The sequence below is a fragment of the Triplophysa dalaica genome, chromosome 4, assembly GCF_015846415.1.
Source record: "Triplophysa dalaica isolate WHDGS20190420 chromosome 4, ASM1584641v1, whole genome shotgun sequence".
Taxonomy (NCBI): domain Eukaryota; kingdom Metazoa; phylum Chordata; class Actinopteri; order Cypriniformes; family Nemacheilidae; genus Triplophysa; species Triplophysa dalaica.
Genome location: NC_079545.1, coordinates 26,544,235 through 26,560,651, shown reverse-complemented (window position 1 = coordinate 26,560,651; position 16,417 = coordinate 26,544,235). Strand labels below are relative to the sequence as shown.

Here is a 16,417-nt window from a genome sequence, read left to right as displayed (position 1 = left end):
CATTTTCTCTACCAAAATTGCTTGCCATTTCTTTAGCCTTTGTCATTCTGAAAATCAATACAAAAACAGAACTTGGCCTCGACTGAAGCGCGTTCACTTATGGGTGAAAGCATCATAATTTATGTCAGTGATAAACTATAATTTGCCGAACAAATTGCGGTGTCATTATAATGAGACTGCCAATAAACTGAGTTGGGCTAGAGATAGAAAATCGATGTATCTACAAATCACCATTTTATTTTCCACAATTGTGTACCAATTCTTAACACCTCAACAAACTCTGTTCAGGGTCAAACACTCACATGCAGCTTCAAAGGGGGTTACATTTGTAGTAACTAGGCTACTTGCCATTGAGTGGGCTGATCAGCTGTAAGAAACCAATTGAACCCTAAATTGTTAAGGTACTTCTTCGAAGTTCTCCGTTAAACTTTGAGAAGTTAAGTAAAGAAAAATGAACAATGTCCATAGCAGTTGAAGTTTGTGGGTCACTTAGCTGAGAAAACCTTTTGATCTGAAGGTGTATACCTAAAGCAGTTTAGGCAACTCTTTCCAGAAACATTATGCTCATCTTGATAGCAATCGCTAAGTAAATTGGTCTAAATATATTTATACATATAAGTATCTTCTGTGGAAGGCGCAGGACCTTCAAATTTCCATCCAACTCTATTTGTTCCAAATGTTATGAAAGGATGTCCCACTTGTCTGCTTGTCCTGCTTCTCCTATTATTCCAAAATGTCATGAAGTCTTGAACTACATTTCTTTAATGCACATTTCAGTAAATATAAACGTAGGGGAATTTGCTAAATAATATTGACATGTATTTAACTAGATGAAACTTCTGAGAAGGTTTTACTATGTTGACAATGAGCATGGTAACCCAGAGGAAAATTCAGGCTCAGGTGATTGTGTAGAGTTCTCACTTGTTACATTTAAAGGGACAGGCCTCCCAATAAAAACTCTGTCTTCATTTGCTCACCTTTGAGTTGTTCCAAATCTGTATGAATGTCTTTGTTCTGATGAACACAGAGAAAGATATTTGGAAGCTTGCTTGTAACTAGGCATGCACCAATATGTAAATTTTGGCAGATAAGGATGATTACTTATCGGTCATTGGTAGCCGATAACCGATATGTAAATATATAATATTATAATAATGATAAATAATAACAATAATAATAATTTAATATTCCTTTTCCCACCTTATATATCATGTACCAAGTCTACTTAACTTTCTGGTGTGTTTAATAAACAAATTATAAATGTTCATCGAGAGCAACCCAGAAAGGTGTTCTCAACAGGAAGTCTAACAGGTCTCAAGACAGAAAGCATTCAGACAACATTTGCCTTCAAACAATATGCTTTTGTTCCTATAATTTACACATTCAAAATCTACATACTAAATCACCAACGTTTTGCTAATAGCAGTAAGTGAATGATCATGCTAGAAAGACAGTAATGTACTGGATTTTAACAGTGTGCATCATGCGGCTTAAGTGGTTCGACCAGAGGAAATTATTGATAATTTATCGGCTATAATATATAAACCTTCATTTTATTATTGGCCGATACCGATAACTGTTTGCTTGCCTACATTTCTTTGTTCTACCCAATAGAAGATTGTCATTTTTTAAGTTATCGGCCAAGAACTGTTTGGCTTTAAGAATTTTTGCAAATATCTTTCTTTGTGTTTATCAGAACAAAAAATATATAGCTTTGAAACAACCTGAGGAAATGAAGAATTTTTATTTTTGTGTGAAATATATCAGCTTAGTCCCAGATGTTCTCCTAAAATTGCTAAGGAGATACAAAAAAAGTAACAAATGGGACAACATACTGTTTAAATACATTGGATCATTCATGAAACATTCGTAAAGATATGAGTAAATATATGAGTGCTTCGCGTGTAAAACAGACCTTCACGAAAACTCTCCTCAGGGTTATCAAATAATTCGGTAATGTCAGATTTCACAGTAAAACGTGTGTATGTTAATAAATTCCATTTATTTGTAAATAAATGAATGCACGCTCATTCATAATTAACATAATACCCACTCAGAGCCGGCCCAAGGCATAAGCGAATTAAGTGGCTGCTTTGGGCCCCCGTGGCCTCCAGGCGGCCCCAAGATTTTGTATAATTTTCCATATCCAGGGGCATAATTTCTTTCACTTTACAAAATCCCGTTCGTGTCCCCCTAACTTTTATATTAGTTTGTAATATTTTTTTTAACTGCACGCCGTTATCGCCACGGAGAAGTAAGGACCGAGCAGGAAACAGATAGTCTGCCTGTATCGATGTGCCCGTTGAGCGAACACACTAAAAATAGATTACTGAAAGATTTTTTCAATCACATGGTTTTTTTTAATCCAATATCAATTTTAGAAAAATATTTGAGAAGTTTTAACATGGTCGGTGTTTCGGTAGGCTATGTTAAGCTGTTTCCTTATAATGGACTTCTATAGGGAAGAAACGCGTAACGCGTGTCTATTACTTTTTTAGTTTAATAAGGACTCGTTCTTTTAACAGCAGTTAGTGTTCCAAAAAAATACCTTTTGGTTTCATTTTTTAATCAATTTAAACAATAAAAAAACATCGCAAAACATAGGTATTTTTAATTTGTGATAGGATTCAAAATTTTTTTTTATTTAATTTGCATCATTCAATGAACAAAAAAAAACAATTTAATATTATATATACGGGCTGCTGGAGCCGGATACATGCACAGCGGGAGTATTTCTGATTGATGTAATTGAAGTTGATTGAAGAATTTCAACTCAATATTGTCACAAAAAAAGAAAAATCATTCTGGTGCAGAGAAAAGAAAAATAAAGAAAAGAGAAGGAACAGATAAAACAGCAAGATAAAGTTGGGAAACGATTTGAGTTGAGAAAATTAATATAAACTAAATAGGCTTAGCCTAGCCTAGACAACTGTTTAATTAAACATTCGCAAATAGATTTGCAATCTTAATATATTATAATACACAACATATTACTTAGCTGGTTTTAAAAGAACTTTCCTGGATTACATTTCTTTAATAAAATTAATCTTCTGTTTCATAAACTTGGTACTGATAATTAAAATAAGTTTCTGTTTTATAACTTTGGTGCTGATAACAGTTTAACATAACTTACAAGTCTTTGCTATTTTATTCCAGTATCATTTGGCCTCAATGATTTAAGTGTACAGATGGCTTGCTGTGGTGCTGTGTTATATAGTTTGACATTGTTATAACTGCAGTTTCTTGTGGTTGTTAAAATAGCTTTTTTAACGTTAAAATAACATTCTGTTCATTCAACAACGGACCTTTTCCAAACTCAAACTGATCAAAAACTATTTGAGATCTTCAATGACTCAAGAAAGACTGACTGGACTTGCGCTAATTAGTAGTAAAAACTAAATTGCCCGTCAGATATCTTATAGTGATATCATAAACGACTTTGCCTCCAGAAGAGCCAGGAAACACAGATTGTAAGGAGGAAAGTGGATATTGAGGTGGTATGTAAAGTTGAGTTAGTTTGTCTAAAATAACATGTTTATTATAGAAACCTATTTTAATTTTTTCAGAAGATCCTGTTAGTATTTTATTTTATTTGTAGTTGATTGGTATTCACCTTTATATTTTATTCTTGAACCACCTTGTTACAGATCAATCTGATCTGTTCATTTTGTTATTATTTAGTTTAATATTGGCCATTTTGTACATTTAAATTATTTTTTATATAAAAAGATGCTGTTTATCCTAAGTAATTTATTTGTACTTGATTGTATTGCACTATTTGCACATTGCTAATTTCAAAAGTAATTAAAGTGGTTAAAATGTTAATAGTAAATGTATTGTCTACTGGGTTATTTAGTTAATTTTCACTACACTGCATTAAGAATGCCAATTGGTACTGCAAGATTTTGAATGTTAAAGTGAAAATTCTCACCTGACCACTCCTGTGGGTTTGCCACAAAATCCGAAGATGGGTAAAAACATTGGTATGATGTAGGGATGGGCATTTAAAACAAAAATTATATTCAAAGATCGATGAGAACTATTCGAAAATGATTCGAAATTCGCACCCCTCCCCCACATGGACGCATTTACAGTATTAGCCTACACACATAAACGGAGAGAGAGAGAGACCATTTACGCTTTAAATCCGTGACGACACACTGCTTTATTTATTATGGAATAGGCAATCTTACATCAAGCTAAACATCAAGATAACACGGTGATACATGAGTATATTAACATCCGAATGACGGCACTTATTAACAGTACGTCGATCAGCATCAACCGCTCATAATGCTAGAACATTTCCTTGTAAAATATGAGCATGCACATTTATACCAACTAAAAAACAGCAGTGTGATTGATCAAGGAAAATATAATAAAGCCATAAAGATTTTAGACCAGACTTAACAGGCGTTAAAACATATTAACCGAATGACGGCATTTATTAACAGTTCTGTGTGATTTCATGAATTAATAGCTCAAAGGTTTTCCATTTCAATGGACACTGTCTCAATTTATCGTATCCGTTATGCCACGTGGGTCTACAGTGTGCGTAACTTAATTAACAATTATTTTGAGAAAATGTTTTCCTCTACTGTCTCTTGATTAACAGCCTTTAGGTTTAATGTGCGTCGTTAATGGCAGCGCCACCCTTTGGCTACGTGAACACGTTACGCGTGAAAACACGGCAAATTTTTTAAGATCGCACACACTATTTGAAATTCAATAATTAAAAAACGGATCAAATTTTCGAAATTCGTGACTCATCCCTAGTATGTTAGCAAATTAATACAGTTACAACGAATAAAATTGATAATGGGTGTTTTAGATTTATAGTGTGCGAATAATCAAGGATTGACAATAATTTGTCATATTGGTGGCACAGAGGGGCCCTCAAATAAAATTCTGTTTAGGGCCCCCAGAAGGCTTGGGCCGGCCCTGTACCTGCATATGAATTACAGCTACACAAATTACATATCTAGGAATGCGTGTAATCCTCTGGATTCCATTCTCAGGTCAGGCACGATATATTGCATAAATGCATAAAAGACTAATAGGCTATATGCCTAACAATAAATTAATAAATAAACATATAGTATGTCCACCAAAGCGTTTTAAGTCTGCTGAAATATTCTCCAGAGCTCTTCTGAAAAGAAGCTGGTAGCGCTTGAGAGCGCTTTAGATCCTTTTTCCAGAGACAAGCTGGTTGCTATGATTAGGAATATACATGGCTGTAACATGTTACAAGTATCTGTTTTTGAAGATTATTAATGAATATAAAAATGCAATAACCAGCAATGTTAACAGAACGACTTAACGAACGATTTTGCTCATGTTTCATGAATGAGGCCCAATAAGTAAGTAAGGAGTTGAAAAATACAGGTAAAATAATGTTAATTTGGGTAAATTTGATGAAATTGAACAAATAATGTTTGACTTCATATTGAGATCTTCAAAGACGACTTCTGAAACTAATGGAGACATGTCGAGTCATTTGGAAACAAGACAAGCATTTTTATCAGCAGAAATACCTAAGACATGCAGGAGACTGTCAGGATTCAAGAACTCTGGTCTCCGGTGGGGTAGTTAGGAGATCTACTCCAAACAAAACACGCTTGAGAGTTCTCCAGGCAAGTCATTTATTTAAATTATTTATTTATTTCGCGAGGAAAATAATCCAATAAAAGTTCTTCTCAGACAGAGGCATTAATGCCAGTAGAGGCTATGGAAAAACCCATATGGGAAAAATAAAAACAAACAACAACGGGGAAAAAAACTCATAAACAATACAAAGTTAACCCTATGTGAGGTAGCTTGGAAGTACTGGGGGAAACAAGGCAGGGGACTAGCAGCCAAGACTCAAAAACTGAGTAAGAAACAAAGGGAAAAAAAACTGCTAAAATACCCTAGAGGAAACAAGGCACAGGTGGCATGGATAACACTAATAAGGACACCTGAGGACGAGCTAAGGCACAGGGAAACACAGGGGGCACGGGGAGCAACGACAGGAAGTAGGATGCTTACAGGTGACTAAAAGTTTTCATTTTTAAACCACAGAATACGAAAACCTACTTTAAGCTGCTTTTCATAACTATTCGAGAACTGCATCCCTAAAAGCACATTGCAATTGTTTTTAATTCACTAGTCGATCTCTAATGACACTACAGTGTGGCATATCCAGAATGTCATTACTTTTGAAAAATACATTCATATTTAATTCTGCATTCATACAGGCAAACACGTGAAATAGTTCTAGCTCTTTGTTGTCAGCCGAGCTTGTTCTGTACTTCAGCATCCAGCAATAACTTTCATGCAGTGCATCACAAGCAGTAATTAGTTTGTCAATCAATAATTGCACACAACTGCAATTGCCATCTGTGTCTGTTCAAATGACTTACCTCGTTCTGTTCTTCATGCTCCAGAACGGCTTGAAGGAAAGCTCTGCGCTCGTGGCTGGAAGACTTCTGATCAAACATGCCGGCCTGAATGACCTTCTGATCTACATTTAGTTTATACTTGGCCGCTGCTAGAATCTTCTCCTCCACGCTGTTCACGGTGCACAGACGCAGCACGCGCACTTCGTTCTGCTGGCCGATACGGTGGGCTCGGTCCTGGGCCTGCAAGTCCTGGTGATGGACAACGCAGTTGTGTGACAAACGTATTAATAGCAAATGTAACTAAGGTAAATCAAGTTATCAAGAGTCGTGCAACTTAAGATTTGTGCAACATTTTATCTGATATGTTTAGAATAGCAAAAGATAAAAATGTCTTGGCTTAAAGATGCTGGGTTGTGGTGGAAAGAGGATTTGTTACAAAATTTTGCATAAAACGCTGAAAATGCATTTTTCTGCATATATTAACTTTGATATATATAATAAATGTTTGTTTTTTACAAATTTTATATACAATAATTAGACATGCAGCTTTTATGAACTGACATGACTAAAATCATTACATTCATTCAAAATATTTAATAAATAACTGAAGGCAAAAAAGTGAGATTTTATTCAAATGTTTTTTGCTTTTAATCAATTTAAATCTGTAAAAACCGAGTGTGTCTCAACAACCCCTAGATCACATTTTTGCTTGAACATACAGTATAGCAAGAGTTTGGCTAGTCTCGTTCCAGCTGACACATCAGTGTGGAGCTGTAAGCCCATGATCAGACTCTATTTCCTCTTTATCACAGTAGCAGTCACACAGACCTGGTGGGGGTTCCAGTCACTGTCAAAGATCACAACGGTGTCTGCAGCCTGCAAGTTAAGACCCAGACCTCCTGCCCTGGTGCTCAGCAGGAAGACGAAATACTGCGAACCTTCTTCATTGAACTGCTTTAAAAGTAACGCTCGGTCCTCTGACTTCGTTGTTCCTGGAACCAAAAGGGTGATAATGAATGAGAAAGGGCAGGCTATCTGTGCAATCACACTCATTAAAAAGGCAATGAACCACCATATAGAAATGCCCTAATTTTAGGCTTTAAAGTACAGCAGTTAGGCCAAAAATGTTCTTGTCCTTTCGACATAATTGGGGGAGTACAGATATCTCTAAAACAGCTTGCAAATATCACAATAAAACAACATAATGATGACCAACAATTTAGCCTCATTAATGGGACCGAAATTTGTTTAAATTGCGTATGCGGGAAAGTTAGCAAGTATTACACATCACTCTGTACCAAGCCCAGAGATATAAAAAATGATGATTGATTCGGGAATTTCATCACCATGAGCTGCAGCACAGTAACACAAATATCTTGTTAGCATCCTTAGTCTTCACTACTAACCATCCAGACGCAAGTAAAGAAAGTTGCGATAGGCAAAGTAGTCCTCCATGATGGTCATAAGCGAGGTCATCTGACAGAAGAGAAGCACTCTGTGATTGGTGGCCTTTAGCTTTGGCAGGATCCGATCCAGTAACTCGAACTTGCCAGAGGCGCGGTACAGGTCAGGGCTAGGTGGACAAGAGAAATGTCAACCACTTCTATTGGTGTGCACCTCTACTGTCTCGGTCACGTAGCGAGACATGAAATATGACATAAATGCACACCCTTCATTGAAACTGTTAAGGTTAAGTAACGCTCAATTTGATCGCCGCTCACCCATTGATAATGCCATTCGGATATCCCAAGTGCTCAGCAAAGGATTCCTAAATAAAATAGAAAGATTGAGTACTGTAGCTGAGTGAATAGTATCAAATAAAACTCATTAGATAAGAACAATAATTTTTTCTAACGTTTATCAATAAAAGATTTGTACACATTCTACACTCTTACATAAAGTGTCCATGTGGCTAAATCATGTAAACTTGATTTAGCCAAATGGACATTTTATGTAAGAGTTAATATGTACAAACAGTGTAGTGGTACCTCAATGTGCTGGAACATGTAGGGATGGTTACAGATCTTCTTCAGCTGCATTATGGTGTTCATTAAAGTCTTGGCTCCTCCTTTACCCTGTGGTGAGAACGGGGTACAAAATGTTTTGTGATTCAATCACTCAAACCTCAATTTATAATTTTGAGGCATTCCAATGCATTAGTAATGTAATCACTACAGTGTCCAAATCAAAAAAATGTAAGTCTGCCTACTCCTTTCATCTGTTGATGAAAAGGACTAAAGGACTAAACTTTGTCAACTGTGGTGCAGTATTTTCAAAAATCATGTTTTTTATTATGTTATCATGTTTTATTGTGTTAGTTAACTGTCTTTTTTAGTTGTTATGGCTTAAATCAAAACAAATCAAGTGCAGTTTGATTGATATTCATTTGAATGCACAATAAAAAAACTGATATTTTTTTAAATAAACTCTTCATATTGAGCAGCTGAAAGTTTTTCAGATTATTTTCAGTGTTGTTTACATTTTATAAATATGTGTTTAGGTGTGTGTTTTTCTGTGATTTACTAACAATATTTGTCCCAAATATAAAAAAATGAAAGAAAAAAAACTGCAAAGAAAACAAGTTTATAATCCTTTTTTTGTACAGTTTAAGTGAGAGAGAGAACATGGAGCATAGAGGGGATGGGATCAGGAATAGACCACGAGACGGGAATCGAACCCGGGTCACCCGATGCTTAACCGCGCCACATGTCGGAGCACTGCCCACGAGGCTCATATTCACTTTTTAGGAATACAACAGTATTATTTGTACATGTATTAAGGATAAGTTTTAATAATATTTTTTATGTGATAATTAATCACGTTGCTGTTGGATGACTATAGCCGGGTTTCCACATCCTTGGTTTTATTCGCACTTTAAAGCTTCGAATCACAAATGAGTGATGGTAACTCCAAATTTCAAAATAAAAAACGTTAATTCGCAAAAATGTTTTTATGCTCGTTTGAGTTGGATTTTCTTTTTTGCGAAAAAGTGTTCATGCGAATAATGGGAGATGGAAACGCATTTTCCGAATAAATTCCTCCAAAAAGTAATTTAACTGCACTATGAGACAGCATAACCTGACTAACCAGAGTACTGTTCTTACACAGCATCTGAAAAGTTGTCAAAGTACTTCTGTAATTGCCTCCCAGAACTGTCACGACTGCAATTCCCAAACAGTAGGCATCCACAAAAGAACCGCATTTATTGTGTTTCATCTGCTTCTATTCAGTGGCTTGTCTTACTTTTCTTACTTATGTTTATTTCGAGTTTATTAGGAAGTGACAGTTGACTAGTTGGATGGAAACATTGTTTATTCAAAAATGTTTTATGCAATATTCCAATTTTGCATATAGACTTAATTTGCAACTTTGAATGGAAACGCGGCTTATGTCACTCCTGTTTGATTGTGTTAAAATTTTACAGACAATGGACTGGAATGGCCACGATACATCTAGAAATGCTGATTAAATGAAAATTTGAAATGGTCTTTTAATATCCACACCTGTACAGTATATGCTGTGCCTGGCTTCTACATGCATGGACACAGATCTTGTGAAGCACTCATATATGAAGTACAATTAACCATGTTTAACTAATATTAGTATTCCACTCAAAACATCACATCTGAGGTGAGATTATAACCGATGCTATAGTGTGCAATAACTGATTTTTCAATAACTGAGACATGTAATCAAAAGTCGGAGATTCTGCCCCAGGAATCTGAACACAAGTGGGCACAGGGGACTTATTCGAGACTTGTTAATACCAGCTGCAAACAGTGCGTGTCTCGGCTGAAAATAGATTTTAATGCAGTTGTAAATAGTCTGTCTGTACCTTCTTGTCTTTCTCTGAGCCATCAGTGAGCAGGATGCCTTTGCCCTGCATGTGCCGGTAAAGAACTCTCTGGATGGCCGACATGTCACATTTGATGACATACTCCACCTGAAACAAACGTTGAATGCTCAATGCACAATTGTGATACAGTTGCAGGAGCTCGAACTGACGGAAATAAAGCATTTCTTATTACAGTTTATCTAAGGAGGCTGTGTTTTGAAACCATTCAAATAGCCGGGATGCACTTAAAGGACAGACTCAAATACTTTCGGCCTTAGGTGTGAAGTCCATATATTTGTTGTTTTTGCAGATGGACAACTTTTTGAATCTGTAAATTTAATCAGCCCATAAATCTTCATCGTATTTGCACTAGGGCTGAAACGATAAGTCGACATTCTCGACAACGTCGACAATAAAAAATTGTCGACAGATATTCTTGTTGTCGAGTAGTCGTTTGATTACGTGACTTAATTTAAGGGCCTGCAATATCACATTTCATTTTGACCGCTATGGCACTGTAGCGCTAGAGTATAATGCAGCCTTAAATCTTTTTATGAGAGAATACAATAATAATAGCAATGATAAAAACAACAATAATCATGTAATGTTATCATTTGTTTTGCAAAGTATAAAGCTTTGATCGAGCTTAGGAGTCAGCCTGTTTTGATTATTTTAACACTATTAGGTATTACATGAAAGGAATATGATTATAAAACAGGGACGTTAAGTGATAGAAGTCTTATATCTTGCCTTTATTTTTAAAATATTTTCTTCTTTTACTTGCTCTTTTTCATTAACTCTTTCACCGACATTGATGATTTATCTCATCATTTAAAAAAGAAAATGTTTCCCTGTCAAAGAGGAGTTATTACGGCAATCAGTATTTGTACTGTTGTTCAGCAGGTGGCGCTGTTACACACCTTTGGGAAAAAGTACAGAATCCCAGAACCTGTAATCTGGGCGGAATCTTTGACAAAAAACGTTAATCATCTCAGCTTTTAATCAAAGTGATGCATTTTTGAAGAAGGAGTTTTAAAAAAAGAACAAATCAAGATGGAAGAATACTCTGATCTCTTATTGGACATATTGTTTGTCCATATATTTTTTACAGAAAATGTACTGTGAGCCATTAAAGTTTGGTTAAAATGTAAAAAAACGCTGGCGTAGGCCGGCAGTCGGGGAAAGAGATAACCCTTTGTGTCAACTAAACCTTTATGACTTTTTTCTTTAGCAGAACACGATCGAAATTGTCAGGAGGGTTGATAGCCAAACAACAACACTGCAGAGACATTTCTCAAAATATCTTCTTTTGAATTTCACCCAAAAACTAGTCATACACATACTTTAAATGTAAATACATGATGATTTTTATATCAAAATTGTGCACACCGGGTGTGCATGTACCTTCTCAGGTAACTGAGACTCCACTTCTTTCTTCAGTCGGCGCAGCAGGAAAGGACGCAGCACCTTATGCAAGCGACGAATGATAAGGATGGTCTCCTCTTCGTTTAGATCCACCTAACAAGTGCAATGCAATGCAATGGGCATCAAAAGTCAGCCTTAGGCTACATTCTTTATAAAGCAACAAAGAAAAATGTACAGGAATAAAACATAAAACACTACCCTCTCTCCCGTCATGGCAAAGGGAGCATTGAACCACTGTTCAAAGGTGCTGCAGCTTTTGAAGATAGTGGGCAACAGGAAGTTGAGAAGAGCCCAAAGCTCGGGTAGCTTGTTCTGCAGAGGCGTCCCCGTGAGCAAAAGCCTCCTGGGAGCCACATAGTGGGTGTTTAACACCTGTGTGAGCTTGCAGTGATGGTTCTTCATGCGGTGACCTTCATCCACAATCATATACTTCCAACGAATCTAAGGGTCAGGGAGGGAATAAAGCGCTTATAGCACAGACTTTTTCTACAACCATGTGCTTTGTATTGAGTGGCCTTTACCTTGGCTAGAATCTGCTTGTCTTTAATGATGTACTCATAGGTGGTAAGAAGAACATTGAACTTCCCACTGCGGAGCTGAGGCACGAAAGATCTCCGCATGGATGGTGTGCCCTTTCACAAATCACGAAACAACAGTTATTGCATTCGATTTCCTTACCTTTATTCTATACTAGATTCAATCACTACATTTCATTTTCCAACATGACAAACAACGTTCATTACCTTGTAGGATATTTTCACAATGCTTGGTGACCATTTGTCCAGTTCATAAACCCAGTTGGACAAAGTCCTGCAACAAATACAAGACAAAAATCAATTGTTTTTTTACGAGAAACCACTGATATTATGGAACAAATTTAATGAAGCCATATCTCTAAGTAAAATGTGATGGTGTCATCAGGGATTTAATGATGTATGTGAGGTGAGCCGGTTTGAAAGGATTTCTGCCCAATCACAATCAATTTATCTAAAACGTGGCAATCATGTACTGAGGATCATTCCGCAAAACACTTAGAGAAAAAGTCTATGAGACATCAGCGAGGAGATGCACGCTGTCAGAATATTAGCACCGTGTAGAAAAGTAGGTTTTTCAGCGACAAGCACTGAAAGCGAAAGTGCGGCGTGGAACAACAAAACAACAACCAATTAAATCGGTGTTGAAGGGACGAGTGCCGTGGCTTCACCTTCCTTCAAATATAAATACTTTTTTTTACAAATAATAATCAATTAATATTCAGCATTATCTTATTTTAAATGTATGATTTAAGCCTGGTTAAGACCAACCTTTTCTGATACAGAAAGTAAAGAGTAATTCATGGTTTAAGTCTAATGAATGCTTAGGCTCTCTCTTCCTGCTTGGTATGTGTTACTGTGAAAAGGGACTTCTTATCATTATCTACGAAAAACATCTTCTGTTAGCACACACTCTACCCTTGAGCAGTTTGTGTTTGTTTGATTGTATTGATCGGGGAAAGTGAGAAAGTGGAAAATCATGAGACGGACGTAACGTCATGTTTTAATTATGTCCTCATCTCTTTTCTACTCTTTCAAAAAAAAAAGCTCTGTATACTGTGGTGGGCTATATGAGACCAGTTTTTCATTGCATTTATGCTTTTGTTGTCCTTATGTTGTTCCAATTGCTTCCATTGTTTCCCTCATCAGTCGCTTTGGATAAAAGCATCTGCTAAATGAATAAATATAAATTCCCCTACAGTGTGTATGAGTTTTTCCTCGTTATAACTTCCGGTCTGTGTTTAGCTAGTGTATAATAATATAACTTTTTATATATCATTTAATTTATGTTGATATGCATTTATATTATGATTTTTTATTGTATAATTTTTTTATTTAATAAACAATTTGTTGAATGCGTCCTATAGTTTGGTCGCATTTAAAGAAACCTTATGGTACATTGACTTCTAGCGGTTGAGCTTGGTATCGCAGTCTAGATATTAGAGAGACAAGTTTAGTCAAGTAACAGTTCTTCACGGTTTCTTTTGCTTGTTATCAAAAATTAGCTACATGCATTCTATTGTTTGTGAATGTGTACCGGAAGTTAAGGTCCTTCAACGAACACGTGTATGCGCAGTAACCTTTGTTTAGGTTGTCCCTTTGAAACGGTCTATAGTGATGAGAAATATTGCATTTAAGCATTTTGTTATTTATAGTGCATGATTTTCATAGTCAGGTATGTGCTATTTTCACTGCGCTGTTTCGGTGAATTACACTTAAAAACTGTTTATTCCTTCGACTTGGACACTGGATGTTTTTTTAGATGTTAATGGCCCCAAAACAATACTTCCTCAAGCATTTGTTAATTTCTTCCAAAAAGCGGTGGGGACATGTCCCAGCCGCAAATTACCGCTATGAAACCAAACGTTTATTTATTAGCACCAAAAGCAACATCCACCTTTTTCTTGATGTCTCCATGGAGAGCGCCATTACCGCGAGTGACTTCCTGTTTGATGCTCTGCACCTCATTGTATTCTATTTGTATTTGTTACCATGTAAGAGGACATTTCTGTTAATGTATAAAAACTAAGTTTATCAAAGAATTTTTGCGGTTAAAGGCTGCCACAACAGCCGCAGAAAGATTAGAAAATCTTACGAACAAGTGTTACCACGTGACACAACAAGAGCGTAAAGTAAATAACATTTAAAGACTAGTAACATATAAAGCACTTATCCAGGCCTAAGTGGCATTAAATTCTTTGTTATATTATCAAATGAAGTTTAAAATTACAGTTGCGCTGTTTTCAAGCATAACATACGTATTCACATTGGATGACATAAGAAATACACACTATTTGAATGTAAGGTATGTATTTAAGTGTATGTTTGGCCAAGTCAGTATTGTAGCTCTATAAATAAAGGCAGGTATGATAACACAGCAGCTGTATCGCTACTTGACATACAAGAACCAGTCACACTGAAGCATCCAGGAGCCCGTTTCAGGAAGGAGGTTTTGTCAAAACTCTGGGTATATTAACTCTGCGATGGGCGAAACTCTGGGTTTTTCGTTTCAGAATGCAAGGTATGTCAAACCCGAGAAAGCAGATAACTCAAGCCAGTTTCTAAAAGAGTGGTAACTTCTCAAAGTCAGTAACCAAAGTAACTTACTTTGTGAACCTGACCTGCTCGGGACCTAACCTTTCTTGGTTAAACCCAGAGTTTCTTTCGATCTCCTCCCCCTTTTAAACTGCTAGCGGTGTAAGTCATTCATTCGTTAATAACCATCTCAGTGACTCCTTTGTCATATGCGCTTTTAAAGAGGATCCTGTTTTCAAATTAATTCATAGGGAATTTTGACACACAAGTATTTTAACGTCCGTTTATAACTCCGTAATGCCTAACTAATGGGATCAAGTGGCGATCCGGAAGTCTTTAGCATCAGCCCTACGCGCATACGCAAGGCATAATGGGTGATTTCACGCATTGAGATAAAGGTGGACAGCTAACGAAAACATGTTGGGCTCGGCTGTCGAACTCTAGGTGAACGCTCTAAGCAATGTCACACAGAAACATTTATTTTGCGTCCAACAAGTGTCAGTTATGCCAGACACACAGTCCTCCAAACGACACCTGATGAATCACTCACTCACGCACACTAACACAGCCACAGACTTACATCACCTCAGAACTGACAGTAAAAAGCAAACCAATAAATGGCGCGTTAACTTATTTTCTTTATTCATAATGGGAAACGCTGCTCAGTTGACTAGCATTAAAAGCAGCCGATTGGAGTGCATGATGTCACATAATATACAAGGAGACACATTTGGGAGTCGTAGTTTCTTGATTTGATTTGATTTAAATGGGTTATGAGTTTAGATGGGGTCAGTCACAAAGTGCGCCTAAATATGCAAATGCAACTGAAATGGTCTCACTGTAAAGCTCTGACATGCTGTTTATGTCAAAAGAAATTTCGATGTGGGCCAGGCAAGAAACAAACGATTGACTCACAAAACGTAATGTTGCTTGCCACTGATATGGGCTAACTACCGTAGGAAAGAAACTCTGACTAACGTTTATCGTGCCCAGTCTGGTTATGACACAGTTACTTATACTTTGTTCAACAGAATGCTAATTCGCCTGAGAAATAGGATGTCACTCCCAACTACACAAATCATTTCCATCATTTTCTACCATCAAGGAAACCATTTATTTGAATCTTCAACCAACTATTCATGCATGATCAATACGACAACCGTTCGATGACCCGGAGCCTTGCCATACGTCGCCTCTTAAACCTAATATCGCGAATGGCTATCACGAGAGGTGTCAGTCATTAGCAGTCAGCTGAACTGTGCGTAACAGTGTTTAGTCACTTAATGAAGCCATTAAGCTGCAAATCCTCTTAGCTGACCCCATTACACCTCCCATCTTGTTATTCACAGCTTGATTGTTGGACTTACGAGAGCGGTACGATGATGAGGTACGGCCCATTGAGCCTCTTGTTTTCCATTAGATAAGTGAGGAGGGCGATAGTTTGAATGGTCTTTCCCAGACCCATCTCATCAGCCAGAATACCGTTCAGGTTGTTGTTGTAGAGAGACACCATCCATTCCAGACCCTGGACCTGAACCAAAATACGAACGTTATTATGTGGGAATACGTTAAAAGCACCATAAACCGATAGGATTGTGAGATAATAAACCCAATCTATGTTCTACAGCTGTTGGGTTGAATCAAAGCATGGATCAGAAGTAAATGCTGGCTCAGTTCTGTCAAAGACTTAAACAGTGTCCCTGAAGTTT

The 16,417-nt window shown here is 36.8% G+C and overlaps 1 protein-coding gene across 2 annotated transcripts in view; it reads right to left on the bottom strand.

The window, feature by feature from the left end:
* The window catches only part of smarca2 (SWI/SNF related, matrix associated, actin dependent regulator of chromatin, subfamily a, member 2), a 56,651-nt gene that overhangs the window by 22,460 nt on the left and 17,774 nt on the right, over positions 1 to 16,417 (bottom strand). For both annotated transcript variants that reach the window (XM_056745166.1, XM_056745167.1), the window contains exons 16-26: positions 16,076 to 16,239; positions 12,384 to 12,450; positions 12,162 to 12,272; positions 11,839 to 12,081; positions 11,620 to 11,733; positions 10,216 to 10,323; positions 8,369 to 8,455; positions 8,102 to 8,148; positions 7,787 to 7,953; positions 7,209 to 7,372; positions 6,402 to 6,629 (exon numbers count right to left, since the gene is read on the bottom strand). In XM_056745166.1, coding sequence (XP_056601144.1) covers positions 6,402 to 6,629; positions 7,209 to 7,372; positions 7,787 to 7,953; positions 8,102 to 8,148; positions 8,369 to 8,455; positions 10,216 to 10,323; positions 11,620 to 11,733; positions 11,839 to 12,081; positions 12,162 to 12,272; positions 12,384 to 12,450; positions 16,076 to 16,239 — 1,500 coding nt within the window. The remainder of the gene's footprint in view (positions 1 to 6,401; positions 6,630 to 7,208; positions 7,373 to 7,786; positions 7,954 to 8,101; positions 8,149 to 8,368; positions 8,456 to 10,215; positions 10,324 to 11,619; positions 11,734 to 11,838; positions 12,082 to 12,161; positions 12,273 to 12,383; positions 12,451 to 16,075; positions 16,240 to 16,417) is intronic.